Below are 26973 nucleotides of genomic sequence, written 5' to 3'. Positions count from 1 at the left end.
CAGTCGGTCGGCGAGACATCGCATGGGCAACTCTACATCTGAGGTTTCGTTGCGCTGATCGTACTTGATGTAGTCAAATATGTCTACCAGACCCTGACCTCGCCTCTTCGGAATGTGCCTAGTCCCTTCCTTGCTCGCTTTACTCGACCATGGGAGATCTAAGCTGTGCGTTAACCCGACCTCCAACATTGCGCTAAACGAAAAATATGGTATGGTCACCAAGCTTTACCTTACTACTATCGCAAATAGAGCGACCATAAACCAGTCTTACTAACTAACATAGGCCCTGTTGTGCGTCTTGCACCAAACCGATACAGTATAAACGACGGCGAAGCCGCCAAGTTCATCCTCGGGCACCACAATGCTCTCGATAAGTCGAGTTTTTTTTTCCTCAGTTCGGGCAGCCAGACGAGTACAATCTTTTCTTTGAGCCGAGCATACCTACTCATGCCAAAGCCAGACGCCCGTATGGCGCAGTTGTGTTCGCATACAATCCTTCGCTCGTACGAGCCATTCGTTGACACATGTAACGCCAGGAGGAGTATGCTCAAGAGGGCAAGATACTGGACATCAGTGAGATGATGCAGTTCTACGCTTTCGATGTGATTGGCGAGATTACAGTTGGCTCTCAATTCGGACTCATGGAAGATAGCGGTGACAAATCTGGCATCATTGAAGCCATTGATGAAAGCCTGGAATATGGTGCCATCATAGGTCTGGTACTTGAGTGGCACCGGTGGATAGGCATGACGGCGGACAAGTTGGGACTCGAACCAAATATCAGAAGCAAACTCAACTTCGTGAACCACCGTCTCGACAACCGAGTCTCAGGACGCACCAAATCATCCGAAGACCGCAGTGACTTCCTCGACAAGATGCTGCCTATGGAGCAAGAAGGCAAAGCAACACGCTTTCATACTCAACAAGTTGCCCCTCAGATCATCGCAGCTGGTTCGGATATGACCGTCATCGCCTACCTCGCCATGTATCCCAACACCCTTGTCGTTCTCCGCCACGAGCTCGACTGAGCCACCGCAGCGGGCACCCTCTCCGACCCAGTGACATCTCAAGAAGCTCAGAAACCTTCCTACCTTCAAGCCGTCATCATGGAGACCTTGCGCTGACCCGCGTAGTCGGTCCTCAGGGCCTCCAAATTGCAGGCCAATTATTCCCACCCGGCACCGAAGTAGGCGTCAATGTCTGGGTAATCCACAACAACAAATCCATCTTTGGGCCTGACGCCCACGTCTTCCACCCAAACGCCGGCTCACAGAGAACAAGGAGGAGCACGCGGTGCTGGACAGGAACTTCCTAGCCTTTGGCAATGGACCACGGACGTGCATTGGCAAGAACATCAGTCTTTTAGGGATGAACAAAGTCATCCCGCAGGTTGTCAAGGATTATGATTTGAGATTGTGCCAAACGAGAAGGGGGAGAGGTATACATAGAGGACGAGGTGGGTTTCTAAGCCGAGCTTCAAGGCAGTAGTCAAGAGGAGGGTGCAGAAGGCTGAGTGATTTGATGAGTGTTAAGCACTTCACATTCCAGTGGGTTATTTGGCAGCCTGCATTCAGATGTAAGCTTTTCTGATGCATTTACTGGTAGCATAGCGAATCTCTTCTCTGTTTCAATTTTCAGCCTCGATGATTGATGGTGTACATATCTAGCAATGACATTTCACAGCACTTGTCTTCATCGTCTTCAAGCCAGGACATAACCCGGGCCAGGCTATCTGTACCTCGCACTTCATCGCCCGAACGCGTAAAGCTTGCGATTCTAATCTTGCACACGTAGTAAACGGTCATCAAAGACGTCAAACCCGTCAGGAAAAGAGTCACGAAGCCTGATTTGCAAGCAATGTAACCCCCACAATCGCTCATCTGACCATTGTTGTCCACTTGTAACAGCCGTCCACAACGAACGATTGCATGTCGGACCGAGATACCGCAACGCTTGAGCGAGATTCCGCGACACTTGAAGCCTTCCCGGAGATGTGCCGTCAACCGAACCCCAGTTTTGGGAACAAGGCCTCGCCAATTACGGCAAGCACGGGGACTAGCACTGCATGTGGGGGATCTTCTGTGAACATCTTTCGAAGCCATGTTTGCTGACACTTTCCTCGCACTTTCTTCGCACTTTGCGAGCGTGGGTCAAACGCCCTTTTGTGGCAAGAGACGGCAGTACTAAAGGTGAGGGTTGGTCGTTCCTTCCTCGAGCACGCATTTCGTCATTAATTTCAGTTTTCCGCATCTTCTCTGATTTCACTGCCTCACACTTCCAACACTTCTTTCTGAACTGGGTAACGCTGACCTCAACAGCCTACTTATTACATCTTGTTTGCTGTCCAGACACCACGTGAACCGCAACTTCCACAACCATGACGCTGCATCAGAACGGAGGCTCGTCAACATGTGTTGTCGAGCAGCCAATTGAACTTCAAGATGTTTCCTCTTACCTGCAAAAACCGCAGGAAGCCAAAGAAGTACCAAGTCTCAGAATCTCAAATCGAGCAAGCCAGGATGACGATCCAGTTGGGAGCCTACCATCACCCACCACCCAGGCTGCTGAGAAGCTGGAGCGATGGAATCAGTCAAGAACGAATCTGTGCCGGACCTTTGCTGCTTTCTGGAGTTTCGTCGTTATGGGGAGTAATGACGCTGCATACGGCGCTCTCATTCCATACGTGCGTCTCCTTCAACACCCTAGACATCACTACTAACTCCTCACAGCTGCAAGAATACTACTCCTTAACCTTCATCGTCATCTCTTTAGTCTTTCTCTCGCCCTTGGTCGGCTACACCGCCTCGGCCCTCCTCAACAATACCATTCACCTCAAATTCGGCCAACGCGGCGTCGGCGTCCTTGCCCCCATCTGCCATCTGATTCCCTACATCGTCATTGCTGTGCACCCGCCCTACCCTGCCCTCGTCGTCATCTTCATGATCGCTGGATTTGGCAACGGTCTCGCCGATGCAGCTTGGAACGCGTGGATGGGCAACATGGCGAATCCCAATGAAGTCCTAGGATTTTTGCATGCATTCTACGGCCTGGGCGCAGTGCTTGCTCCCTTGATTGCTACTACGATGATCACCAAGGGCCATCTGCCGTGGTACACGTTCTACTACGTGATGATCAGCATGGCGTTTCTGGAGCTGTGTACTTCGGCTACGGCGTTCTGGAAAGCGGATGGTGCGGCGTTCAGGGCTGCGAATCCGAGAACGGGGAATGGCAAAGACAATCGCATGAAAGAGGCCGTTGTGAGGCTTCCGTACGCCAGGGTGACTTGGCTGTGCGCGATTTTTTTCCTGGGGTATGTGGGCATTGAGGTTGCGCTTGGAGGCTGGATTGTCAAGTTCATGCTTGAAATACGGAAGGGCGGGGACTTCGCGAGCGGTATGACAGCTACCGGTTTTTGGATGGGAATTACTGTTGGAAGACTGGTGTTGGGGTTTGTCACACCAAGAATAGGGGAGAAGCTGGCTATTGCAGTACGTTCCCATCCTACCTTTGGGGGGTTCATATCACTGACGGGGTGTTGCAGATCTACCTACCCATCACCATGGCACTCGAGCTCATCTTCTGGCTCGTGCCGCAGTTCTACGTCTCAGCTGTGGCCGTCGCCTTGCAAGGCTTTTTTCTCGGGCCACTGTTTCCCGCAGCTGTCGTTGCTGCGACGAAGCTGCTCCCTCGACACTTGCATGTCAGTGCAATTGGGTTTGCGGCCGCAATTGGTGGGTCAGGAGCTGCCATCTTCCCCTTCGCGGTCGGTGCGATTGCGCAGGCCAAAGGTGTGCAGGTCTTGCAGCCCATTATTTTGGCGCTTTTGGGTGCGATTCTGGGGGTGTGGCTCTGTCTGCCTAAATTTCATAAGAAGCAGGAGTAGGTCGAAGAGGCGCGAAGTGCAAGGGCGAAGTGCAATGTATGAGAAGTTTGCATTGGTGGGGACAAAGCAACATCAAGATGAGTACACAAGGCTAGAATCTACTACAATTGATGTTTGTCTGCACATTACCCTTTGTGGGTGGGTGCAACACTCAGGGTTCGTGGTGATGGCACGCCTGGGTCGCGATAGGCCTGGCCAAAGGGGACCAGACCCAGCCAAATCGTACGATAACACTTCGATTACAAGAGGCTAGATTTCGCTACTTTCGACGCCCTTCAGTACGGCTGCCTATCCCAGCAGATGAGTGATTGTGCAGGGTACAATCAAGGAGTTTTCAAGGAGATCCAGATGCAGGATAAGTTCAGGGTAACTTGGTAGAAGGTCCGCGGAGGATTGTTTGGAAGATCTGGATCGCGATCTCAGTCTTCGATGAGAGGACTTGGATGTTTCCTAATGCAGTATTGTGAGTTAGGAGGATGGCGAGTAGAGCATGCCCACGATGTTCTATTATTGGGCATGTGCCACGTGGGTAATTGTGAAGTACGTTTGCACGTCCGGTCAAACTCGAAGCATAGTCACCATGTCCGAGACCTATTGGTAGACCTCTAGTAGATGGATAGCGTAGACACAATATGTGCATTCGTAGTTCGTAGATCCTCATGTACAACTAGCATATACCATACATACCATTCCCAGCCAAAGCCCACAACGCCAGACACCTGGAGCAACTGGCTCAACGGGTGCTATGCAAGTCGCGAATCGCTAATAGCATATGTCGCAAGCAAGACTGAATAGTCTTGCAGCATCCACCACCAATGCCTCCCATCGTGCACTGGGTACTTCTTGCCTCGAAGCCACAACAAGCTTTTGCAGCATTGCGTGGCGTGCAGCGTACCTCTTCTCCTTTTCCCATCCCTTAACGTGGTGTTCAGGATTCGGTAGCTTCGACGTCCTCTCTGTCCGTCGAAACGGCCTCAGCCTCGTTCGCCTCGGTCGGCTCATTCGTACCCTCCATAATACGCAATTCCTCGAGACTGATACCCATCTTAGCCGCCAACCTCTCCTCCTCCTTCTTTTGGCGCGCCAACTCGGTCTCCTTGCGCATCGTCTCCAAATTCCACTCATTGCCATCGCCCTCATCGTCTGAGTCGTCATCGCTGCCTGCCCAGTCGCCCTTCTCGAACATAGCGCGTCCAGTGGCTTCTTTGCGCATCTTGGCTTCTTCTTCGGCAGCCTTCTTGTCCAGACGCTCCTTTTTCCATTTCGCAAAGGTCTCGACTGTGACAGGTGTAAGCGTGCCGGTCAGCTTGTGGCGCTCGGATTCGAGGAAGTCTTCGAGGGTGAGTGCGTTGCGGGGGTCGTTGGCTGCGAGGGCTTTCTCGGCTTGGCGCTGTTCGCGGGTTTTGATTATGAAGCTAGAGGACGTTAGTTCTGCGGTTCATTGTAGTAATAGGGAGTGTGAGAACGTACCCAGGCGGTAGCGAGTGCTTGTACATGCACTTGTCGCCTCCATTCGGACATGTCCAGAACCAACCGTACTTCTGGTCCTCGATTGCCTGAATGAAGTATTTGCACACTTTGTCTGTCGTTGTCTTGGGGTTGCCGTGCTTGCTGAGCACAACGTCTCGGAGCTTTTGTTCGTCCCAGTCATCCATGTTGTCCTTCTTCTTGCGCTCCTCTTCCTCCTCCTTCTCCTTGTCTCGGCTGTCTGTGTACAAACTCCTCTTCTCGGTCTTACGCTCGACGTTCAGGTCGTGTGAGAACTTGCATTTCCTGCCCTTCTCGCAGTTGCCCTTCTTAAAAAACTGGCAGAGCACTGTCTTGGGGTCGACACCGAAGGGCACCTTCTGGACCTGAACAGGCTTGAAGAGATCGGCCATCTCCTTCTGAGCAGCCTCAGCAGCCTTCTTCTCTTTCTCCTTCTGCGCCTTCTCTGCAGCCTTACGCTTCTCGTCGGGTGTTCCTCCTGAGGCGGCCGTGGCATGGATCTGCTTGATAGCTTTCTGGGCTGCTCCTCCCTTCTTGTTCTTCATACCGAAGGTCTTGTCGACGGCGACCTTCTTCACCTTGGGCTGCTCGCCCTTGCCTTTAGGAGCCATGCTGGGTAGACGTAAATTTCCTGGGTTGTGTAAAGACTGTGAAGGCGCCCTCGTGGGCTTTTGGCAGACGTGTGTCGCGTGGGCGGTGCGTGGCGGCGCTGTTTGGTACCTGCCTTGGTGGGTTAAAAGTGAGAATGACGATGTGTGGGGTGGGCTGAATTTCGAAGGTGGCGGGCGGGTACTTAGTCTTGGCGCCGCGGCCGACTCGCTCGGGAGCTCAAGGTGGCCTTCACATGAGCTGCAACCATTGATCGACGGTATTGCCTTGACATTTCCGCTTTCGCTTCCAACCCATTCAGAAACTCTACACATAGCTTTGGTATGCTCTGCAGAACTTGATAATCCTAATTGCATTGTCTAACCGCTCCGCAGCAAGCTACAATCGCTCCTTGACCTCTCGCCGACGCGCGTCAACCTCCAAGATGATTACAGACGCCCAACTCTACTCACTGGCTATCTTCCTCGGAAGCGCCGCCATGCTCCTCATCGTTCTCTACCACTTCCTCGAAGTCAACTCCGAAGACCATGCCGCACTCGAGAAGCCAAGGGTCGTAGCCAACAAGGTTAAGGCGTAGGACTCCACGTGGAATGGTGGAACATATGCAAGAGTAAAGGATGGAACGTTTGGGCGGCGAGACATTGATACCATGGTCGAGAGTTGTTGCAAAGGACCAAAAGCGAACAGCGAAGCATCACGGCGTTTGGGCGCATGACTATGCGGAACAGTTGGGTCAAAGTATGAGGCATTGAATCTATTCAAGCTTCATTGTCTGTTTCGAGAGGCGCAATCTCAGTCTTCAATTCTCTGCATCAACGAGTTCCTCTTTTGTCTCGTCAGTGTCGATGAGCCCTCTCCTGCGCTTGTCATTGGCAAGCGTGGCACCTCCGCGGTCCATACCTGGTCCACCCATGCGCCTCTTCTGTGACACCAATCGGTCTTGTGTATCGCGAGCCTCTTGCTCTTGCGCATTCTTTGGCGGGCGACTGCGGCCGCGTGGTGTATGTGCAGAAAGTGGTGGTGGTAAAGGACTACCATCATGAGCAGCAGGGCTTGCTGTAATGCGTGGTGTTACACGACGACCTTGGGCATCGCTGAGGTATGTTTGAAAGTCGTGTGCATCTGGTCAGTCAGCAAGAATTTCAGAATTCGTCCAGGCAGCCACTCAATCTTCCGTACCAGATAGTCCATCAGCTGGTCCATCGCCCTGCTCCCATGCCAGAGGGTCAAAGTGGTTCTGCTGGATGTGCTCATGCCACGCATTCTCGGTCCTAAAAGCGTGAGAAGTGTGTCGCTCAATGCTCATATTGGTCATAGGTTCGAAGCTGGTGACCTCTTTGCCGCAATCGTCCCACAAACACTCCAGAGTGTGGCGCAAAGTCTCCTTCTTGTGGACCTTGAAGACGTGCTTCTTGAGCGTCTCGAGGTTGTGCAGTTCTGCCTTACAGTTTCGCCACTTGCACTTAAACGACTGGTATTGAGGGACACGGTTTGCAACGCTTGGTGACCGAGAGTCGATGCGAATGGGCTCTTCGCCAGTTCTTACGTTGCGCAGCGTACTTGGCTGTTGAGGCTCATACTTTCCTGTATGGCCGTTCAGTCCAGGACGTTGCTGTGTAGCAGCAGATCCATGGGTCGCTTTACGCCAGCCGACCGGGCGATCCTTCTTCTTAGACAGTGGTTTACCATCAGGCCCAAACTCGGTCGCAGAACGGAAAGCAGAGTGCCCAGCGCCAGCAGCAGCAGAAGGTCGCGGAGCACTCGCGCTCATGTTCGCGGAGCTTGTTTGTATATTCGGGGTTGACGGCGTTGTTGTGTTGGGGAGTGAGTGACGCGGTGGTCGACCGCGTTGCTTCTGTTTCATGAACGGATTGGTCGCCTCGGAAAGCGCTTGGACCCTCACGCTTTCCCCGCCAGTCGCGTGTGACGAAGATCCCCGACGCGCCTCTCTTTCCCTATCTTCGTTTTCAGAATCATCCTCGTCATCCGCATCCTCTATCAGAGCTTGAACTCCGTCCTTGAAATAGCCAGGCGGTGGGTTTCCAGGGTCGATCAAACTCCACTTGATGGTACTGAGATCTGACTCGTTCGATATCTGCGGGAAGTGGAGCTTCAGTACGTCAAGATGCTGGTTGAGTGGGCGTTCTGAAGGATGTCGTCCACATGCAAGTAACACGTTTCGAGCAATGGTGGCTGGGTTGTAAGTGTTGCGTCGAAGTGCCTTCTTCTTGTCCAAGGGCTCGACAATTGCCCTGTATCGTAGCTCGCTCGCGGGCATGGGCACCGTCCGAGGGGTTGGCTCGTCCATCACAGGTGCAGGGATGCTTGCTGTTGGGAAATTGTGAACAGGCACAGCATCGACCTCCATAGCGCCGTCGATGTGTGGATGCGGTGAGCCATATGTGTACATCGAGTCTGCGTTGAGCCTTTTCATGGGTAGCCCCATGTCGTCTTCATCATCCAGTTGTGTCAAATCAATTAAGTCACTCAAGTTACGTTTTCTCGCTGCTTCCTCTTTGTTGGCAGGCGGCTTCAATCCTGGCTTGATGGGAATCATCTCGGCAACAGGTATGGGTGATGGTGCCGCCATGGCATCGTTATCTGGAAATGGAGGATACGGTGATCTATTCATCGGTGAAGCCGCTGCAGGAGCGTAACGTGGGCTGGGAGCAACGGGTGTTACAACGGGGTTCTTCATGACCGCTGGTGGGGCGGGATGCTTCATGACTGCGGGTGGTGCGGGAGCCTTTAGTGTGGCAGCTGGAGGGACAGGTTGCAGAGCCGTTTTGCGAGATGCAGAGTTTACATCTGGCACAGCCGAAAGCAGGCTCTTCGCAAAGATCGAACGGTCCAGCTTGAAACCCATTTCCTCCAGTTGCTCGCACAACTCAATGTATGAGGGATTGCTGTTGAGCATCTGGAGGATCTGCCCAGCCTCCAAAGGACGATCTAGGTTCTTTGTTGCGAGGTAATGTGCCGCAGCTTTTGCGAGCTCCAGCTTCATGTCAGGCGGCCAGATGGTGTTTCCTCCTATTCGCAGGGGTGTAGCTGCCGGGGCTCTCGCAGGTACAGCTTGAGCCTGAACAGACGTGGCCGCCTTCGCGCTCGGCGAACTCAGCGACTCTCGTGGGGTCGCCTTCTTTCTCTGGTTCGCAACAGGAGGTGTAGGTACTTGTGCGGGCGGGACGACAGCTGAATGAGGTGCCGGTTTTATCGTGACAGTCGGTAACTTGTTGGGAGCTTTGCTCCCCCTTTCCTCTACCCAAATTCGCGCAAGCAGCTCAGGGTCTTTACCGATGAACTCGCGCACCTTGGCGCGAATCTCTGCTTCTAGCTCTGAGCCGCCAGCTGACGCTTCAGCGGGAGCAGCTGCAGGGATCGCCGCCTGCTTCTGAGCCTTCTCGGCGCTCGTTTTCGGTTGACTGCCTGCAATCTGCGCCTGTCGAGCCTCTTCCTCCGCTTCTTTCTGCTTGCGCTCCTCATCTTCTATGCGTTCTTTCTCCTTGCGAGGAGCCTCCTCCTTCCTTTCCTTCTCAGCACGCTTTGCATCTTTTATCGCTTGCTGTCGTTGGTATTCGGGCCAAGGGTCGTACACAGCTGTGGGATCGACCGTGGTGCTTGACCCAGTGTGGGGCTCAGGTGTGCTTGAAGCAGGCGGCTGGACAATCGGCGCAGGTGGTCGCGGCGCATACGAGGTCGACGGTGGCACGGTATGAGACGATTGCGAGCTGTCTACATAAGGAACTTGTCGACGGCTATAGCCAGCATATTGCTGCGATGTCCTTGCTGGGGCCATAGCGGCATTCCTGCTCGCAGCTACCGCATTGATGTGGCTACTCGTGAAGTTCATATGGCGCAAAACCTCAGCAGTACGACTGTCGTTATCCCTTGTTGTGCGGTAGCTGTCGCCACTGCCACTCCATATACAGTCTTGCGTAGTACCATATCCAGTGCTTGACGTGCTATACGATGGTCCAGAACATGGCAGATAGTATGGAGATTGATTTGTCGCTGCAGAGGGTGGCTGCTGGTACTGTCGCGATAATTGCGCATTGGTGTTCGAGGCCGGCGCAGTCTGATGTGATGAGTACTGCTGCGCAGAGCTCTGTTGGTGGTAAGAATAATTGTATGAGTTGTAGTTGTCCGACATCGTTACGAAGACCTAAAGACCTAGAGACTTTCTGAAAGCGGCAATCCGTGTTAGAGTGGCTTAAAACATAAACCGTAATACCGCATTGGGCAGAGGTGAAATTCGTGGATTGTGGGGTGCACTTCGTGGTGATGACGCGTTCGTTGAGTAAAACAGCGTAAACAACAGTACTGCTGTATAAGCTTCGCAGCCGCTGAACGCGCGAAGAAAGGAAAGACGCGTTGAGGTGGTGACGTTGCTGGGATGGCGATGGAAGATGTGATGCACGCGTTCGTTGGTTGCACCACCCAGCGACGGAGCCAAGCCGTCCGTGCAGCACACTAGTCCGCTCGCTTCGCATTGCTAGGCCACTCCACTCAATATTCGCAGAACTTCTCCAGCGCTGAACTTCAACTTCTCGTTCTACTAACCCCATCTCTCGCCAATCTACAGCAGCAATGGCCAAGATCGTGTCAAGCTCTCGCCGCAACTCGCGAAAGGCGCACTTCAGTGCGCCGAGTAGTGTGCGCCGGGTCATTATGAGCGTATGAGGAGTTGCTTGAACATCGGATGGTCATGTTCTAACAATCTTCAGGCGCCTCTGAGTAAGGAGCTTCGCGAAAAGCACGGTGTGCGCTCGATCCCCATCCGCAAGGATGTAAGTACAGCTATTTCTGCGCGACTGTCAAGGTTTGCTAACGTTTTGCAGGACGAGATCCAGGTCGTCCGTGGCTCCAACAAGGGCCGTGAGGGCAAGGTCAACTCCGTCTACCGCCTCAAATACGTTATTCACGTCAACGGCAGTACGTAGCCACTACTCCGATCGAGTCACACGACCGCCGCTAACCACAATACGCAGTTGTCCGCGAGAAGTCCAACGGCCAGTCCGTCCCCGTCCCCATCGCTCCCTCCAAGGTCGTCATCACCAAGCTTAAGCTCGACAAGGATCGTGAGCAGATCCTCGAGCGCAAGAGCGCTGGCCGCGCCGCCAAGAAGGAGAAGAATTCCGCATAAGCGTTTCACCACCTTTTGTACTTGACGACACATCATGGCTGCGACGCCCCGGAGCAATGGCGCGGGGTGTCTCCTTCCTTTCGAGCGGACGGAATAAAAGTCGGTTCATACCATTTGGGCTGCAAGAATATGGGCGTTATACCGGCTTCTAGCTCGAACAATGGATTTGCCGAACACTCGGCCCTGTCGAAGCTTTCTTCTGCAATGATACCACGAAGGAATTGGGATACGACGACGAATAGAGAATTGTTGATCCAGCCTTCGGTCGTGTGATACTGTGATGCTCCCACTTTCCTTGACACCGCTAGAATATCTGGTCATCAGCTCCTACATAATAGCTGCTTGTACTTATACGACTAGCGAAGAACGAACTCAGATGGCTTAGCCATCGCTCGCCTGCAGACCGCCTTCGAGATGACAATGAAGGAGGTGGTTTGATGGTGACCGACATACCATACAACTGAATACCACTCTTTACCTATTGTTCACCTGTCTTCTTCAACCGCCTATGTCGCGACTCGATGAATACATCCGACACTGTTTGATCCTTCGACAATAACGCAGCAAAGTAAGTGGCTGACCACCAGCCCTCTTTCAACACGGTTCTGACTTAAGATATTTGTCGTCTAAAGTGGAGACTGCAACAAGATGTCAGCGCTCTCCAACCCTACCAAGATCCCTTGTCCAATGTTAAGTCGCTGCCACGGCACAACGGCAGCGTAAGCTTTCCAACGCTTCATAATCTGAATCAGCAGGCTAAAGCCAAGGATCCATCTTGTCAGTAGCACTGCCTCAGTGGAGTACATCACAGCCGAGTTCTGTGCGAGAACATAGAGGTTAATTTTCTTTCTCAAAACAGTCTGTTCCTTCTGCTTCCCAGCATCTGTCTTCTCAATTTTTGTTCTCAGCGACGCATTGATTTTGATTTGCGGTCCGTCAGGTTAAGTCAATCGAGTTGCTGCTCAGTCCTCGAACGGTCAGACGTTGGACTTGTAACGTTCGGACAGAGTGTGGGTCTGCTGGATTTTGTGGCCAATCTTTCTGCTCAATAATCACAGCGTCAGTGATGTAGCATGTCAGATACTGTTGGCTGCGCGTTTATGATACTCGCATTTCTGGGCATGCGTTGGAGCCTGCTCGACTTAAGGGACAGACGGGAGAGACCAAGTGTCATGATGGCGATGGGCATGTGTCGTTGTAGTATCTGGACACACACTCTTATGAGTGCACCTCAGTAGTTTTAGATCCTTATGTGTACTGTGTCGATTGTCCCTCCCTGCTCGCCTTGGACTGTTTGGTAGTTCTAGGCAGTCGAGGTGGCTTTGGACAGATCATTGTCAAGAAGTCAGCACTGCTGCTGTGAACCAATGTAGGCAAAGAGAAGTTAAATACGCAGTGTATTGTTTCCAATGTCTGGGTGCACAGGTTATCTTCGTGTTAAAATCGCTTGCAGCTAGGTTGTATGGTCGATCGATGATAGAGTTAGGGTGGAATGTCCAGAGGCGGAAGAAAAGACGTTCTTGAGTTTGGTTCTTGTGCTTCGAGAATGCTTTGCAAATGCAACTGTATTATGTACTTTAGGTATTTAAGTTAAAAAAATCACGAGATGGAACTCAGAGAGTACGTCAACGGATTGTGGTCGCCCTGGTCAACAAATTCGTAGTCAAAGTTGAGATCTGATACCGCTCAAAGTCATGATGGCACAACCAGCAAAACGAAAAGTCTAGAACCAATGCAACTTGTCCATCTGAGAAGAGGAGAAAGCTCAAATGCCATTCGAGAAGAGCGGTCGTGCAGTTTGTGAGGTCATGTATAGCCAGTGTTGCTAGTGTGAGTAGTGTGTGAAGTGATCTTCACAGCAATTTCATTCCAATTGCCCTTCGTCTGGTACCCACGCTGCCTCAGAGTGCAGACTCATGCTTGCACATCTTGTGCTTCTCGGAAAACGTGATCGCACCGACTATGCAATCGCAGCGTTTCACGTGCTTCCCCAGATGGAAGTATCGACGAACGCATAATGATCGCGGGAGTGACAATGACAGTGAAACGCTCAACGGGAAGCAGATCCTTGCTGTGGCCGGATATCACACCGGAAGTGTTGTGGAAACAATCAGATCGCATGAGCAACAGGTGGGTAGGGTAATTTTCCACGTCTCACAATTGTGGACTGATAAACAGACAGCGGAAGGGAACAAAAGCTCACAGCGATCGTCATGAACAGGTTGACGTCAAACCGGCAGTCGTGAGAAGCAAAGTGTTCAGCATCTCGATGGATGTCAACGAAATCGTGGCAAGTTGTCGTTGGAGTAGTTCGATAGGGTGACCCCAGCTCGTTGTCGCTGAGGAAGGTTTTCGAAGGAAGGGTTCCATGTTCTCAGGCGCCGCAGCCTAGGCCATGCTTCAAATTGATGAGTTGCGATTGTGGCCATTTCGCCGTGATGCCATTGCATTGAGGAAGTCACCGCCTTCTCGTATGCTGCTAGGCTAGTCTCAATACTGACCGTCCGGGACAAAGAGCTGCCGCAAGGCGAGTTGCCAACGAAGCCGTATTGCGTTGGGTCGAATACGGTTGTGGCATGGCCGATGGCTCGTGTAAGAGTTAATTTTGGAGGCATCAATCCTCTGGTCGACAATTGAAAGTGTCGTGAAAGTCGATCATCGCAATTTGCAGAGAGCTGCGATGACGCTGAAGATCGTGAAGGAAGGCTGACTGGAGTGGCAGCTGCGTTCAGCTCACCTCATTGCTAGACCAGCTGGTGTCTGGGCCAATCCCGGTGGGTCGTCACTGCCGGTTTCAACGTCAAGACCGGCTGCAGACTCCGCGCTCCACTCAGCACCAGCGCCCACCGTCTGAGCGCGCGCCTCCGACATTACAATCATCATGCCATCCGTTCACAACTGCGAATCGCTTGGAATGCAGTGTGATTGCAATTGTGACAGCAACTGGCGACTGCCAGCAAGAGCGACTCGCCGTGCGACAACGTCGACAAGCACCTAAACTCGAAGGTCAGATGACACCAGTTCGTATCAGGAAGCATTCGCCAGCACTCCACTTGGGTGCATCCTTCGGCTCCAGCGGTGCGCACACTGACGAACGCTGCCAAGAGGGAACATGTCGACATGCATGCGAAAAGGTTTCAAGTGTGCCTCTGTACGGTATTCAAGATGCCACTGTGCTCCATGCCTTTTGAGGCAAGGCGTTCGCGAATTCAGGCAGAGAGTCAAGCCAGTTTGTGCTGATTCGTGAACTCTTGGAAGAAGCGGAAGGTGATAAACATCCTTGCTCACGCATTCGTGTCGAGGTTTCACGAATGCTGGGACACGAATCGGGCCCAAGAAACGGCACATCAAAAATAAAACTTCACGATGGCTGCGTGGGTCGTGTTCTACGGAAGCAGTTCGCCGTTGACCCGCAGCTGGACTGTTCAGCAGAGTCACCTTCAGCACAGCTGGACCAGGAAGACGTTCCGACAGTCGATGGTGTGTGTTGCTGCAGGGCGAGGAAATGCAGCTAAACGTTAGATCAGGCATGGCAGGGCGCGCCGGACTTTCATTGGGCTGCCTCACTGTTTGCCCCTGAATGGCCCGTCTGCTAGCCTGTTTGAAGGGATGCCCACCGCAGCCACCCTTGCACGACCATGAGCGCGGACGGACCCCTTGTGAGGCCTCTGCGGACTCCTCGTCGTCGTTCAGGCTCACGTCTCTTCCCCAGCCGCTGCAGACGAGTGCCTGAATAGCCTCACCTTAACGACATACTACCGCACACCGCTGGGCTGTGCTGCTTTCCCTCCTTTTCGCACATCACCCGCTCGTATACGCGTACTCTCTTTGACAGAGGGTACTCTCATCGCTCGCTGTGCATTCTTTCAGCTGCCCTGTCTCAGGCCAACGTTCGTTTGAAGGTCACTGTCGCGCTCTATCCTAGTACCTGTCTTCGATTCGAGTACGTGTATCGCAATCCAGGTTGAATCAACAACACTGACTTCGCGTCTTGCTACAGCTTACCTAGCTGACGGCCCTCGGACGCGATCAGACCATCGCAGTACCCGTATCTATTCTCGTATTTTCGCCTCTACCAACGGACTTCGTACCTAGGACAACGCTGTCGGTCCTCATCGCCCTATCGCTTTGTCCGGTCACGACCAGACCAACTGCACTGCCTACTGTTGTCTTGCACACAGCCATCGCTTGTTCAACACTCACGCCAGCTTTCACTTCTTGATCCCTTCATTCGATATGCGCAGCTTGTCTGAATACTAGCCGTTTATCGTTTGCTATCGCTGGTGTCTTGACTTGGTACTCGGGTACCCTGTCCCTTGCTTTCGCCCTACCCTCTTTTGGATACATTAATCAACCGCATGCAACATGAAAAACGGCTACCCAGAACCCGTGTACGACCTTACCGGGCATTGCTCGATCGTATACGATAACACACTTTACGCATACTCATCCGCTGGGTTTCAGTCGCTGGCATTGAAAGAGGGGGCACAATGGGAGAAGCTGCCTATGGACATATCGTTGACAGGAGCCCAGTGTGTGAAGACATCGGATAAGCTTTACATTGTTGGAGGGTCCCCAAACGCAACCGCCGCAGAGTGGAATTACCCTGGATTGATGCACTACACGTTTTCGACGAAGAAGTGGGACTGGCAACGATCAGAAAGCTGGAACACGCAGAACCGACAGAATCATGGCGCAACATATCTTGCTGGATCGGATAAGATTCTTGTCTACTCAGGCTCTCAGAAGACTGGAGACATGGGTGCCTCACCAGAGACCTTCCTATTCTCTACGAAGGAGCCGTTTGCCGTACAGAGTTTTCCTTCAAACGGCGTACCTCCATCTGTAAAGCCTATGCTTATGGCATGGGATACGACCTCTGCTCTGATGATTGGAGGTGGTGCGACAAACGCCGCTGCTTGGACTTTCAGCGAAGAGAAGGGGTGGGAGAACTTGGGCGTCTCATTAGACTCGGGCATTGTGAACCAAAACTCTGTCCAGTGCACTGTTGTTATTGGGACAGATGGAAGCAAGGTTCTGCAAAAGTTCGACATGGGAGTCTCACCCAACAAGGTCGAACGCCTCGTACTCTTAGGCGAAGGTGGAGTCGTGGCTGAGACCGGAACCACCGTTGGTGACAAGGCAAAGCGAAACACCATTGCCGACTGGCCAACCTACAACGCAACTTCCGCTCCCACATACACAAGATCGGATTTCACTGTCGCTCAAGGCGATGACGGAATGACCGTTGCTCTCGGAGGAAACACACAAGACCCATTGTGCCTCTTCAATGCGAAAGAGAACGCATGGATAAATGCGACCACCTTCTTCGGTGGACAAGAAGTGTTGTCTGCATCAGAGACATCCTCAGTCTCGAGTAGTCGCCCCACAGCGACAACGTCATTGACTGCATCTTCCAGCGCCTCTGCCACAGACTCAATGGCGGCAGCTGCAACACCGCCGAACAACAAGTCCAAGATGCTGACTGTCCTCGGTGCGACACTTGGCACCATCTTCGGCATTGCTGCAGTCCTGATCTTGATCTTGTTCTGCTTGAAGTACAGGAAGAACAAGGTCAAGAAGGGACAGCAAACCGGATATGTAGAGCGTGAGAAGGATCGTCTTAGCTTTGCCGACCGTGGCGCAGACTTCATGAAGGAGGCTGGCGGATCGGTAGCAGCCTACAACCTTCCACAGGGCAATGACTCTACTACGTCTCTGGCCATCATTCAGGGCCGAGGAGGCAATGGCCACAAGAAGAACATGGCAAGCGATGCTAGCACAGCAGGCCTCGTTAAGAAACCTAGCCCACTTGCATACTCGCAAGAGCCATACGAGCTGTCCAAATTTGACTTGAAGCCTGAGCCTGTGGAAGAGAAGATGGTACGACAGAACTCTGGTCGAAACCCACCTGTGAACAAGAACAACGAACGAAGTCGAAGCTCTGGATGGAGTCGATACTTCGCTAACAACGAAGCCACCAACCTTGCTATGCCGGTCAACAACGACAACAGGTCCACATTTGCTTCAGACAGGAGTAGCATGCTCAGCCAGTCACAGTACACCAACTCACGAATGCCGAGCCAACATCCTTCGACGTATATTCCCCCGCTTGAGATTCCCAAGTTCGACGGCCAGCGTCTCAGCCGGGTAGCCAGTGGAAGTCCAACACTCGGCAGCATTCAAAGCCAATCCCTTCCACACCAGCCCATGCAAGCAGAGCTCGGCCGTGCCAACTCCAACGGTAGCTCAAGATCTGGTCTTAGCCACAACGAGGAGCACTACTTCCGCAATCCTGTCGAAAGCTGGACACCAGTCGGCGATGTCGGTCGGCCACCTAGCAGTGCATACACTGGCAGCATGATCATCGAGCCGAACAACAACCACAAGTTCGACGGCGCCAGCTCGTACTATCCCGATGACGGCAACTCTTTCTACCCGAAGAGTAACTTCAGCTCGTTCTACCCTGGCCAAGGCAAGAACTCGCTTGATGTGCCCGATGCTCGCGGTAGCACATTCACCATGTTCCCTTCAGGACAAACAACTGCTGCACCAGTTGAGGAGATGCCCAAGAGCAAGTTCAGCTCCATGTACCCTGTACCGCCTCGTCTAGGCCTGACACCGCAGGACCGCGAGAGCACAGTCACCGTCTTCCCAGGCCCACATCAACCTCAGACAGCACAGATTGAAACCATGCCGAGTCCGACGTTCAACTCGTTCCACCCGGGCGTTCCACGCATAGGCCATGACAGCACTGCCACGATGTTCCCAGGAGGCCCACCTGGCGGGCCAAATCCTCCGAACAATAAGGAGGGTGACAATATGTCATGGCTGAACCTGGGCACAAGCCGGTAAAACTGGCACGACCCAACCGTCTATCTATCTTGACAGACACAACGCATATACACAAACGGTTCCGGAAAAGCATTACCATCAGTCAGCGACGGATCACCTATTGCTTGTACAACCAGCTGTTCTCTTCATTGATCGAGCATGCATTCTTAGCGCCGGGCGTCTGCTTTCGTTTGAATTTCTCGCGCCATCGAAGCTCACGCTTCACGACCACCCCGCTGGTCATACAGATACCCGACGCAGTACCTACTTGCATCAAAGCACCTTACCAACCACCACCACCATATCACCGTATCTGTAAATACTCTCCATAGCTTGTCGTCTCTTGTTGACCACCATTTCCTCTTCTCTTCTTGTTTGCTTGAACTGCATTCCATTCACCTGTGCATATAAGTACACATTTCCTTGTCCGAGAGTTGAAGGCGTCGCAAGATGGAAGGCAGATTCTCTGTATGTAGTTAGTAGATGCTGCCCTGTATTGCAGCGATGCGTCCAAGATGGACGAACAATAGTAATGATGAAATCGTGTTGATCAAAGGGTTTCCTCTTTCGCAAAATGACATGCTTCCGTTTCTTAATGGTGGAGGCTCTTGAGAAGATGGTGTCTGGAACCAAGGTGGACAAACGGACGACTGGCGCATGAACGTCATGTTGACATTCTCTCATCTTATGCATCGGCCGAGTCGTTCTCCTAGTCTTGAGGCTCAAACCTCTTGGCTGGAAAAATGCCAACAAGACTTCTCTCTCCAACCAAACCACACCTTTGGGCCTCGGCAATCGGACTGTTGCCCCGAGCGCCGCCATCTAACAGTCGCAGAGCCGCTCACCGACTCAACACGCAACACTGCTAGCGGCCGGCAAATTTCTTCCAGGCGCACGTAGCCATGTATACCGCCGCAAGGTTCGCCGTTTCGAGGCATGTGGGACTCGGGGTTGCGCGTGGTAGTTTTGCGCTTGCGCCTGCACGGGGCGAGTTCGGCCGTGGAGGTGCGAGATGTATAAAAGAGATATCCCCAAAACGTGTGGGCCAGATACGGTATCAGAGTAGTGCTGGTAAGTACTTACAACCGCCCTCCTATATAGTGATCTCTATACCGAGATTACTATACCGTTCCGACTGTATAGCTAATACATCCTAGCATCAGAAACTCAAACCAACACCCAAATCCCTACACCACCCACCACTTCCAAACGACCTCTTTACATCAGGCTTCCAATCGCCCTCGCCCTCACACTCTTCACCTTCGCAGCAGGCTTCACCATGGCCGGCGCTACCGCGATAGAATCGATCCGCGCAATCGCCAATCCTCCCAGCGACGAAGAAACACTCACCCTCTTCACACCCTCCACCGCTGAAGTCGCCGCAATCGAGAAGAGCATATTCACGCACCCTTTCACAAAGCGCCTGCTCGACGACGAAACATACATTGCTTCGCGCCCACACCTCAAGATCCCCGAGCAACTGCGCGCGCAGAACTTGACGGGCGGAACGCTCCTGGGCGCCGACAAGATTGCAGTCCCACCTCTGCAGTTCAGCACCGCAGATGGCAGCAAATTTGTGTCTATCCAGTACCTTGGCTCCGCGCTCTGCGGACACCCGGGGATCGTTCACGGTGGGCTGCTTGGCACATTGCTCGATGAGGGGCTGGCACGGTGCTGTTTCCCTGCGCTGCCGAATAAGGTCGGTGTCACAGCGAGCTTGAACATCACGTATAAGGCGCCGTGCATGGCCAATCAGATTGTAGTGCTTGTGGCGGAGACGACGAACGTTGAGGGGCGCAAGGCTTGGGTTAAGGGGCGGTTGGAGACACTGCCGAAGACGGAGGAGGAGAAGCCGGTTGTGCTAACAGAGGCCGAGGCGCTGTTTATTGAGCCGAGGCAGGCGGCGCAGATGAGGAGGGTTGTCGTCTAGAGAGGAGAGGCGGAGCGGATGGAGGCATTGGGTGGAGTTTGGGAGTGATCGCTGAAGATTACAGCTGGCTGGCCTACAAAGGCACAGCTCTTAGCCCGCTGCAATAGATCTAGATGCACTACTTGTATTCGATATGTATAAGTGTTTTCGCGCTCACTGCCCACGGTCTTGACACTGCCTGCTATCATACGCAGGAAGCAGTCGCCCTTCGCGCATTACATCCCCAAGCCGCTGAACAGCTCCGCACACGACCACTCCTCCAACTCTCAAAACCGAGTCTCCACGCTGTTCCGCACAATAAGACCCCTCAATTCGGAAGGACAACGGGAAAGTGCAGAAAGCAGCGCGCGAAGTGGATAAATCTCATGTTTCCATCCACTTGTCGTTGGCAGACCGCACAGGATGAGGAGGGTGTCGAACCACGGATGCTCATGCTGCCTTGACAATCAGTGTCGCCTAAGAAGGAAGCAATCACGTCCTTCATGTGTATCACTACCTGCCAAGAGACCCTTATTTCCAAGATTAATCGTCCACAGAGCCTTGTTCGATCGAATGTTGTCTAGTAGAACCAACATACACAGAGCAAGCTGACTGCACGGTGCGCGCACGAACCTTACACCATGGTAGGAAAGCATCTAGCAATTAACAAAGCAATACTAGTGCATTTTGCTACCCCACTCGTGGTTCAGAGGAGCTTGTGAACCGCTGATTGTGTGTGGGACGAGGGGTGTTGAGGTTTGGGTCGAGAGTCGCTCTCGAAAGTAGTGTCGTCCGAGAAAGAAGGAAGAAGGTAGTATGGAAGCCTCGAGGGAAGAGATTTGACTGTCAAGCCCAAAGATCAGGGCCTCTAATGTTACGTAGCTTCCTGTCCATGGACTCTGGCGTCAGTGAACCATGGATGCAGCTGGGCATCACTGCCAAAGAAGGAAGGAGCTCTGACAATGTCAAAGGCTGCGGCAAAATTCCCGTGCTGGAGGCGATTTGTATGCCAGTGGTCAGCATGGATGCACGTACAACACGTTGGCTCTCAAAGGATGTTCAACTATGGAGGTAGACAAGCGCCCGAGGAATGTCCCAGCAAAATACGGATGGCCTCTGATACATCATACATGCCTGGACTCATGCAACAATCTCAGCGTAACATCAGTAAGACCAGAATTTGACCAACATCTTGAAGCCAAACCCACGCTCCAACCCAGCAAACCCTCACTGTACGCTCAGAAGAGCAATGTCGCAGCACGGCCAGTAAGACCGGCAAGCACAATCGAGCTGCTGGCGAAGATGTAGAATCTCGTGAACACCTTATTGACCAAGCTCTGGAACAGAGAGTGAACAATTCTCAGTCCAGTGTAGCCCCAAGCAGCGAGGTAAGTGTATTCGTGGTTGTCGCCGAGCAGAGTAAGGGCGATGGCGACAGAGTAGAAGACAGTTGGCTGCTCGTGCAGGTGGTTGTAGTTGTCAGCAATGCGACGAACCTCAATGGGGATCTTGGTCTTCATCTCATCGCTGATGGTCTCCTGGTCGGGGTTGACATTGTACTTCGAGATGGCGGGAAGACGCGTTGCGTACATCCAGGCCTGACTGGTGTCAACAATGTCATAATTCATAGGGCAGTCCCTTTGCAAGCTTACCTCCTGTACAAAGGTCCATCCAGCCAGAACGATAAGCGGCTTCAAGAGCCTAGTACGGTCGAGGCCCACTGCGACAGAAGCCATGTTCGTTGAGATGGTTCTGGAAGCGTTGGACCGATCACGGATTGCGTAGTCGTCTGGCTCGAAAGAGTAGGTATGGTGAGAGGTGTGGAGTGTAGTGAAGAAGTCCAGAGCACCCTGCTAATGAGGGGGCAGCTCAAGCTCCAATCATCCGGGGAAGCCACAGACCGAGGCGCCTTCTCCGCATTCAGCCCAGCATACTCACCGCCTGATTCTGCCTAGCTCCCGCGGCCTGCATCTCCAATCTTTCTCGCGCCTGCGTCATCATCAACATCAACAATCAAGATGGCGGAATACTGGAAGTCAACAGTGAGTGTCGCGTACATGGTGCGCATATTTGAAGCTAACAACAGCCTAGCCAAAGTATTGGTGCAAGTACTGCGAAGTCTTCGTCAAGGATACCAAATTCGAGAAGCAACAGCACGAAGCTACAGGCCGCCACCAAGGCAACATCCGGCGCTCCCTCAAGGGCTTACACCGCGAACAAGAAATCGAAGCGCGCAAACAGGCGCAAGCGAAAGCCGAGGTTACGCGCCTCAATGGCCTTGTTCCTGGAGCAAGCGGCGCAGGTCCATCGGTCGCAGCAGGCGTTGGCGACAAAGCTACATTTGCGAAGAAGGAACCGCAGAAGAAGGCAACAGTTGAAGACAGGAAGAGACAATGGGAACAGCTAGCGGCTATGGGTGTTGCGCTGCCTGAGGAAGCACGGCAAGATATGGGCATGGCAGGAGATTGGAAGGTAGTGACGAAGAAAGTAGTCGGAGAGGTCAATGAGCAGGGCCGGTTCGAGGACAAGCAGCTGAACAAGGGTGTGCATAAGAGGAAGATTGACGAGACCGAGGAAGACCGGATAGCAGCGGAAGGCTTGATCACGAAGAAGAAGGGCTGGGGTCACACATACAAAGCATTCCCTGGAAATAAGGGCAACGACGACGATAACCTAGAAGCGCTGTTCGGGGCGAAAAAGTCTCCAGAGGTCAAAGAAGAGTCTAATGTGAAGAGAGAGGAGCCAGTGAAAGATGAAGAGGCCACAAAGACATTGCAGGACATACCCACAGCAGAAGAAGCAGAAGCAAATGCTGCTACGGCGCCAGTAAAGCAGGAGGAAGACGCACCGGCTGCACCAGCTGTGGTGTTCAAGAAAAGGAAGAAGACCAAGGGTTGAGTTACTGCCATGAGAGAATTCCAAGAACTACACAACAACAACCGCTCGAGATATGCTCTGGAGTTATCATCCGTAGACGAACACCTCCACGCCTTTCTATTGGCGCCGAAATCAGGTTGAAAAGATACTTTGGAGGCACGGTGAACACAGAGTAAAGAGATCAGACCAAACCTCTCACTCGAAGTATGAATGCTCGGGCTGTGTACATATACATCTGGCGAGGCATTGGTCCAAGAAATCAGGGAGGGTCTGTAAGAATGGGCTCAAGATCAAATGTTGATAGTACAGCGAACGTCAGTATTGGAGCATCTTCAACATGGCAGTACACACAACAGCATGCTTCAAGTTAATATGTTATTTGCATGTGAATTTGATGCCCACTTTAAGGATCGACGCATGCACCTAAACCTTAACGGACCCCTGTTTAACGTGCGCCAACCGTGAACCTTGAACTTCGCGTCGCCAACGCCAGACGGCTGTCGCGACCAGCACAAGCCGTGCACAACAACAACAACCACCACGCGCCTCCACCATCCACTTCACGTCCGTCTTTACGTTCATGGTTGCGTAATAGCATGCTGAATCTGCTGGGACTTCATACGCAACCATGCATCTGATCAAGCCGCAGTGGTTGACCCACTCGGGTGAGTCTACCTCCGCATACACAAGCTGCATAGAGCTTTGAAAACACGTTTGGATCCTCTCCTGACCGTTTGCGCGCATTCTAGGCGATCTGAAAGACCACGAAGTATACAGCTGCCATGTCTCTCCTGATGGAAAGCGCCTTGTCACCGCCGCCGGAGGTCCGTACTCCCATGATTGCGGAGCGCGCATACAATGCGCCGCCCTGGACAGCACGACTGACCCGTATCTATAGATGGCTACGTAAGAGTATGGTCCACCGAAGCCATTCTGAACTCGAACAACCACGAGTACACCAAACCGAAGCAGCTCGCAGCTGTCAGCCATCATTCAGGCACGATTCACGCGGTGCGATTCTCCTCGAACAACAAATATCTGGCTTCAGGTGCGGACGACAAGATTGTCTGTGTGTATGCGCTGGACCCCAATGCGCCGACACATGCTACTTTTGGTAGGCAGATAAGCTTTGGAAGCCCAAAAAGCATTGCTAATGACAGGCACAGGTTCGAACGAAGCTCCTCCTGTCGAGAACTGGCGTGTCATTCGCCGTCTCATAGGGCATGACAACGATGTGCAGGACATTGGCTGGTCCTTTGACTCGTCCATTCTGGTATCAGTAGGATTGGATTCGAAAGTGGTGGTCTGGTCTGGACACTCGTTTGAGAAGCTCAAAACGCTATCAAATCACCAGAGTCACGTCAAGGGTGTCACATTCGATCCCGCAAACAAATACTTCGCGACTGCGAGCGACGACCGTACCATCAAAGTCTACCGTTTCAACTCGCCGCCTACGAACGCTACCCAACAGGATCAGGTCAACAACTTCATGCTCGAGCACACCATTACCGCGCCCTTCCAAACCTCGCCGCTCACCACATATTTCCGCCGTTGCTCCTGGTCACCAGATGGGGCTCACATTGCCGCCGCAAACGCAACAAATGGACCTGTCAGCTCTGTCGCCATTCTTGCGCGTGGAACATGGGACGGCGACATCAGTTTGGTCGGTCACGAAGGGCCAGTAGAAGTAGCTGCATTCTCGCCCCGCCTGTTCTACAAAGACCCACCGAAAGAGATCGACGGCACTGTGTACCAGCCGACGGTGACAATTGTGGCATGCGCCGGTCAAGACAAGTGCCTCAGCGTTTGGAATACGAGCTTTCCTAGACCGTTCATGATCTCGCAAGAGTTGGCTGGAAAGTCGATATCAGATCTGGCATGGGCACCTGGTGGAGAAGTCTTGTACGCTACGAGTCTCGATGGCAGCATCCTCACACTCGTGTTCGAGCCTGGAGAGCTCGGCTACCCTGCATCGCTGGATGAGAACGATAAGACCCTTTCAAAGTTTGGTGCAGGTCGAAGAGTTGGGATTGTCGAAGGCACAGACGCTCTGCTACTAGAAGAAAGTGCTAAGAGCGGAGAGCTGAAGGGTGTTCAGGGTCGCATGGGAGCTTTAATGGGTGATGGTGGTGCAGCACAACCTCCGACAATCACCACGAATGGGGCCAACGGCGCAACGACATCAACAGGCCTCACAAATGGAACCACGACACCAGCAGTGCCGGCCGAGCCTCCTGCAGATCAGCGTGTCGAGAAGCTTAAGCAGCGAGTGACCGTGACGAAAGAGGGCAAGAAGCGCATAGCGCCCATGCTCGTTTCTTCGTCTTCTGGTGTTGGTGAATCGTCGTTGCCGCAGACCCAACTTATCTCTGCAGCTGCCACATCAGTTGGCAGGAGCGACAACCCACACAACATCCTCGATCTGTCAAAACCATACGATGGGTTCCCTAAGGGTGGTCTCGCATCAATGCTCGTCGGCAACAAAAGGAAATTCGCAGAAATCGAAGGCGACGAAGACCGACAAGTCGAGCGGAGACTTGCCGCTACAGTTCGACCTGGTGGCGCAGCTATTGTGCTAAACAGCGAGAATGGCCTCGTACCGCCCGCCGCTGCTGCTTCAAAGACTAATGAGCATGAGCCTGCAAGGATTCTGCGACCTGCTATTGTCAACCCGTCACTAAGTGTCAGCCAAGTGCGCCTAGCTGTACCGAAAGTAAGAAGTGTCATTGTCCGCACAATGGACGGCAGCGAACCGCCACAACAGAATGGAGTCGATCCTAACACAGGGAAAGCAGAGTTGACGGAAACTGTCATGCTGGAAGCACGGAACGCCACTGGCCCATCTCGAACAGGCCGGTTCCAAGATCATGACCCTGTCCGGATAAGCTGCACAAAGAAGGGTCAGGCACTATGGCAAGATTACCTGCCCAAGGCTGTCCTGCTGGTAACGGGCAACACAAATTTCTTCGCGGCGGCATGTGAGGATGGCTCCGTATACGCATGGTCTCCAGCTGGCCGAAGGACTCTAAACGCCATGATCCTGGAAGCACAACCCGTCATCATGGACTGCCGTGGCTGGTGGCTGATGGCCATATCAGCAGTCGGCATGTGCTATGTATGGAACCTCAAAGACATGTCCGCACCACACCCTCCCATTTCAGTCGCACCGATCCTAGACATTGCGGCGCATACCCAAGGTCCTCATCTGACCAAATCCCCTGGCATCGTCTTTGCACGCCTCAACACTGAAGGCAGGATTATTGTTGCTATGTCGAATGGTGATGGCTACACATACAACCCCGATATGTACATCTGGCAACGGATATCAGAGCCTTGGTTTGCAGTCGGGAGTCAGTACTGGAACACTACAGACTCATCCCTCGGCAACATTCGGTCAACACAGGACAAGAATGCTCCAAAGGAGAAGGATGACCAAGTTTCATTGGAGAACATTTCAGCGGGCATCATACCGTCGCTAGAACGCAACACGACGAATCAATTCTTGCTACAGGGCCGAGCATTCTACCTCCAGCGGCTCATCAAAGCACTCATCTCTGCTGAGGGTTACGAGACCTTCGAGAGCTGCGTCAGCGTGGCACACCTGGAGAACCGAGTCGCCGCTGCAAAGACGTTAGGCGCACGGGAGGAGTTCAAAATCTACCTTTCCATGTATGTCAAGCGCATTGGAGCGGAGGGTCTCAAGGGCAAGATCGAAGAGCTGCTGCGGAGCTTGTCTGGCGACCTTATCGCCGAGGATGAGGACGAGAGCAAAGAGACTGAGAAGGCAGACGACACTACCTGCGGCTGGAAGAAAGAAGACCTTTTGAAAGAAGCAGTGTTGATTCTTGGTAAGCTCACCACCTTGATATCTCTCAAGCTTTCGACTAACACATGAACAGGTAAACATCGCGACCTCCAGCGCATTACTGTGCCATATGCACGTCTTCTCGGCATTATTCATGAAAACCAGCAGCAGGACGAGGCCATGGTCACGGATTTGTAGGATCGTTCGTCTCATGTAATGCCCTGCTGGCGTTCTTTCTGTGCTTAGCGTTTCTTTGGGTTGGTATTGTATCAAAAGCATGGATAGGCGCGTGAATTGTCCCTGGACTAGATGGATCATGAGCTGCACGGCGTCTGGCGTAATCCCAGGTCAACACGGCCTGATTGGAGGGGTGTACTTGTAGCATGCTTGAACGAAAGAGATGAGTGGAACAGGTCGCACAGGCC

At 52.8% G+C, this 26973-nt stretch overlaps 12 protein-coding genes across 12 annotated transcripts; 8 read left to right on the top strand and 4 right to left on the bottom strand.

The window, feature by feature from the left end:
• The first annotated feature begins 191 nt into the window (after positions 1-191).
• BU25DRAFT_475785 (uncharacterized protein) lies at positions 192-1416 on the top strand. The gene is made up of 2 exons (XM_033710935.1): positions 192-209; positions 284-1416. Exon 2 carries the CDS (start codon positions 579-581, stop codon positions 1026-1028), a length of 450 nt encoding a protein of 149 aa, XP_033566508.1. The 5' UTR covers positions 192-209; positions 284-578; the 3' UTR covers positions 1029-1416.
• Positions 1417-1634: 218 nt separating this feature from the next.
• On the bottom strand, positions 1635-2102 carry BU25DRAFT_418027 (uncharacterized protein; the record flags this gene model as incomplete). The annotated part of the gene is made up of 1 exon (XM_033707848.1): positions 1635-2102. The coding sequence occupies one exon, from the start codon at positions 2100-2102 to the stop codon at positions 1635-1637; it is 468 nt and encodes a 155-aa protein (XP_033566507.1).
• A 275-nt stretch (positions 2103-2377) lies between these two features.
• BU25DRAFT_428201 (MFS general substrate transporter) lies at positions 2378-3883 on the top strand (the record flags this gene model as incomplete). The annotated part of the gene is made up of 3 exons (XM_033708492.1): positions 2378-2683; positions 2730-3488; positions 3542-3883. 3 exons carry the CDS (start codon positions 2378-2380, stop codon positions 3881-3883), a joined length of 1407 nt encoding a protein of 468 aa, XP_033566506.1.
• A 620-nt stretch (positions 3884-4503) lies between these two features.
• BU25DRAFT_359199 (uncharacterized protein) lies at positions 4504-6121 on the bottom strand. Its single transcript, XM_033703631.1, has 2 exons — positions 5354-6121; positions 4504-5298 (listed from the first exon to the last, which is right to left on the bottom strand). Exons 1-2 carry the CDS (start codon positions 5980-5982, stop codon positions 4812-4814), a joined length of 1116 nt encoding a protein of 371 aa, XP_033566505.1. The 5' UTR covers positions 5983-6121; the 3' UTR covers positions 4504-4811.
• A 283-nt stretch (positions 6122-6404) lies between these two features.
• BU25DRAFT_330867 (uncharacterized protein) lies at positions 6405-6557 on the top strand (the record flags this gene model as incomplete). The annotated part of the gene is made up of 1 exon (XM_033702376.1): positions 6405-6557. One exon carries the CDS (start codon positions 6405-6407, stop codon positions 6555-6557), a length of 153 nt encoding a protein of 50 aa, XP_033566504.1.
• Positions 6558-6736: 179 nt separating this feature from the next.
• Positions 6737-10357, bottom strand: BU25DRAFT_406868 (uncharacterized protein). The gene has a single exon (XM_033705388.1). The coding sequence runs from the start codon at positions 10128-10130 to the stop codon at positions 7146-7148; it is 2985 nt and encodes a 994-aa protein (XP_033566503.1). The 5' UTR covers positions 10131-10357; the 3' UTR covers positions 6737-7145.
• Positions 10358-10567: 210 nt separating this feature from the next.
• BU25DRAFT_330837 (ribosomal protein L24) lies at positions 10568-11123 on the top strand (the record flags this gene model as incomplete). The annotated part of the gene is made up of 4 exons (XM_033702375.1): positions 10568-10654; positions 10705-10767; positions 10819-10912; positions 10969-11123. The coding sequence occupies 4 exons, from the start codon at positions 10568-10570 to the stop codon at positions 11121-11123; spliced, it is 399 nt and encodes a 132-aa protein (XP_033566502.1).
• Positions 11124-14489: 3366 nt separating this feature from the next.
• On the top strand, positions 14490-17978 carry BU25DRAFT_428197 (uncharacterized protein; the record flags this gene model as incomplete). Its single annotated transcript, XM_033708491.1, has 2 exons — positions 14490-14640; positions 15508-17978. 2 exons carry the CDS (start codon positions 14490-14492, stop codon positions 17976-17978), a joined length of 2622 nt encoding a protein of 873 aa, XP_033566501.1.
• A 764-nt stretch (positions 17979-18742) lies between these two features.
• On the top strand, positions 18743-20008 carry BU25DRAFT_406862 (uncharacterized protein). Its single transcript, XM_033705387.1, has 2 exons — positions 18743-19028; positions 19115-20008. The coding sequence occupies exon 2, from the start codon at positions 19237-19239 to the stop codon at positions 19885-19887; it is 651 nt and encodes a 216-aa protein (XP_033566500.1). The 5' UTR covers positions 18743-19028; positions 19115-19236; the 3' UTR covers positions 19888-20008.
• A 1096-nt stretch (positions 20009-21104) lies between these two features.
• On the bottom strand, positions 21105-21602 carry BU25DRAFT_428195 (uncharacterized protein; the record flags this gene model as incomplete). The annotated part of the gene is made up of 2 exons (XM_033708490.1): positions 21105-21464; positions 21519-21602. 2 exons carry the CDS (start codon positions 21600-21602, stop codon positions 21105-21107), a joined length of 444 nt encoding a protein of 147 aa, XP_033566499.1.
• A 276-nt stretch (positions 21603-21878) lies between these two features.
• BU25DRAFT_384178 (uncharacterized protein) lies at positions 21879-23087 on the top strand. The gene is made up of 2 exons (XM_033704318.1): positions 21879-21908; positions 21958-23087. The coding sequence occupies exons 1-2, from the start codon at positions 21885-21887 to the stop codon at positions 22762-22764; spliced, it is 831 nt and encodes a 276-aa protein (XP_033566498.1). The 5' UTR covers positions 21879-21884; the 3' UTR covers positions 22765-23087.
• Positions 23088-23253: 166 nt separating this feature from the next.
• Positions 23254-26914, top strand: BU25DRAFT_406859 (Hira-domain-containing protein). The gene is made up of 5 exons (XM_033705386.1): positions 23254-23408; positions 23493-23567; positions 23642-23857; positions 23910-26591; positions 26643-26914. The coding sequence occupies exons 1-5, from the start codon at positions 23372-23374 to the stop codon at positions 26744-26746; spliced, it is 3114 nt and encodes a 1037-aa protein (XP_033566497.1). The 5' UTR covers positions 23254-23371; the 3' UTR covers positions 26747-26914.
• Positions 26915-26973: the final 59 nt, after the last annotated feature.

Source organism: Macroventuria anomochaeta, assembly GCF_010093625.1.
Source record: "Macroventuria anomochaeta strain CBS 525.71 unplaced genomic scaffold BU25scaffold_3, whole genome shotgun sequence".
NCBI lineage: Eukaryota > Fungi > Ascomycota > Dothideomycetes > Pleosporales > Didymellaceae > Macroventuria > Macroventuria anomochaeta.
Note: the sequence above shows the minus strand (reverse complement) of the source record. Positions and strands in the feature narration are given on the sequence as shown.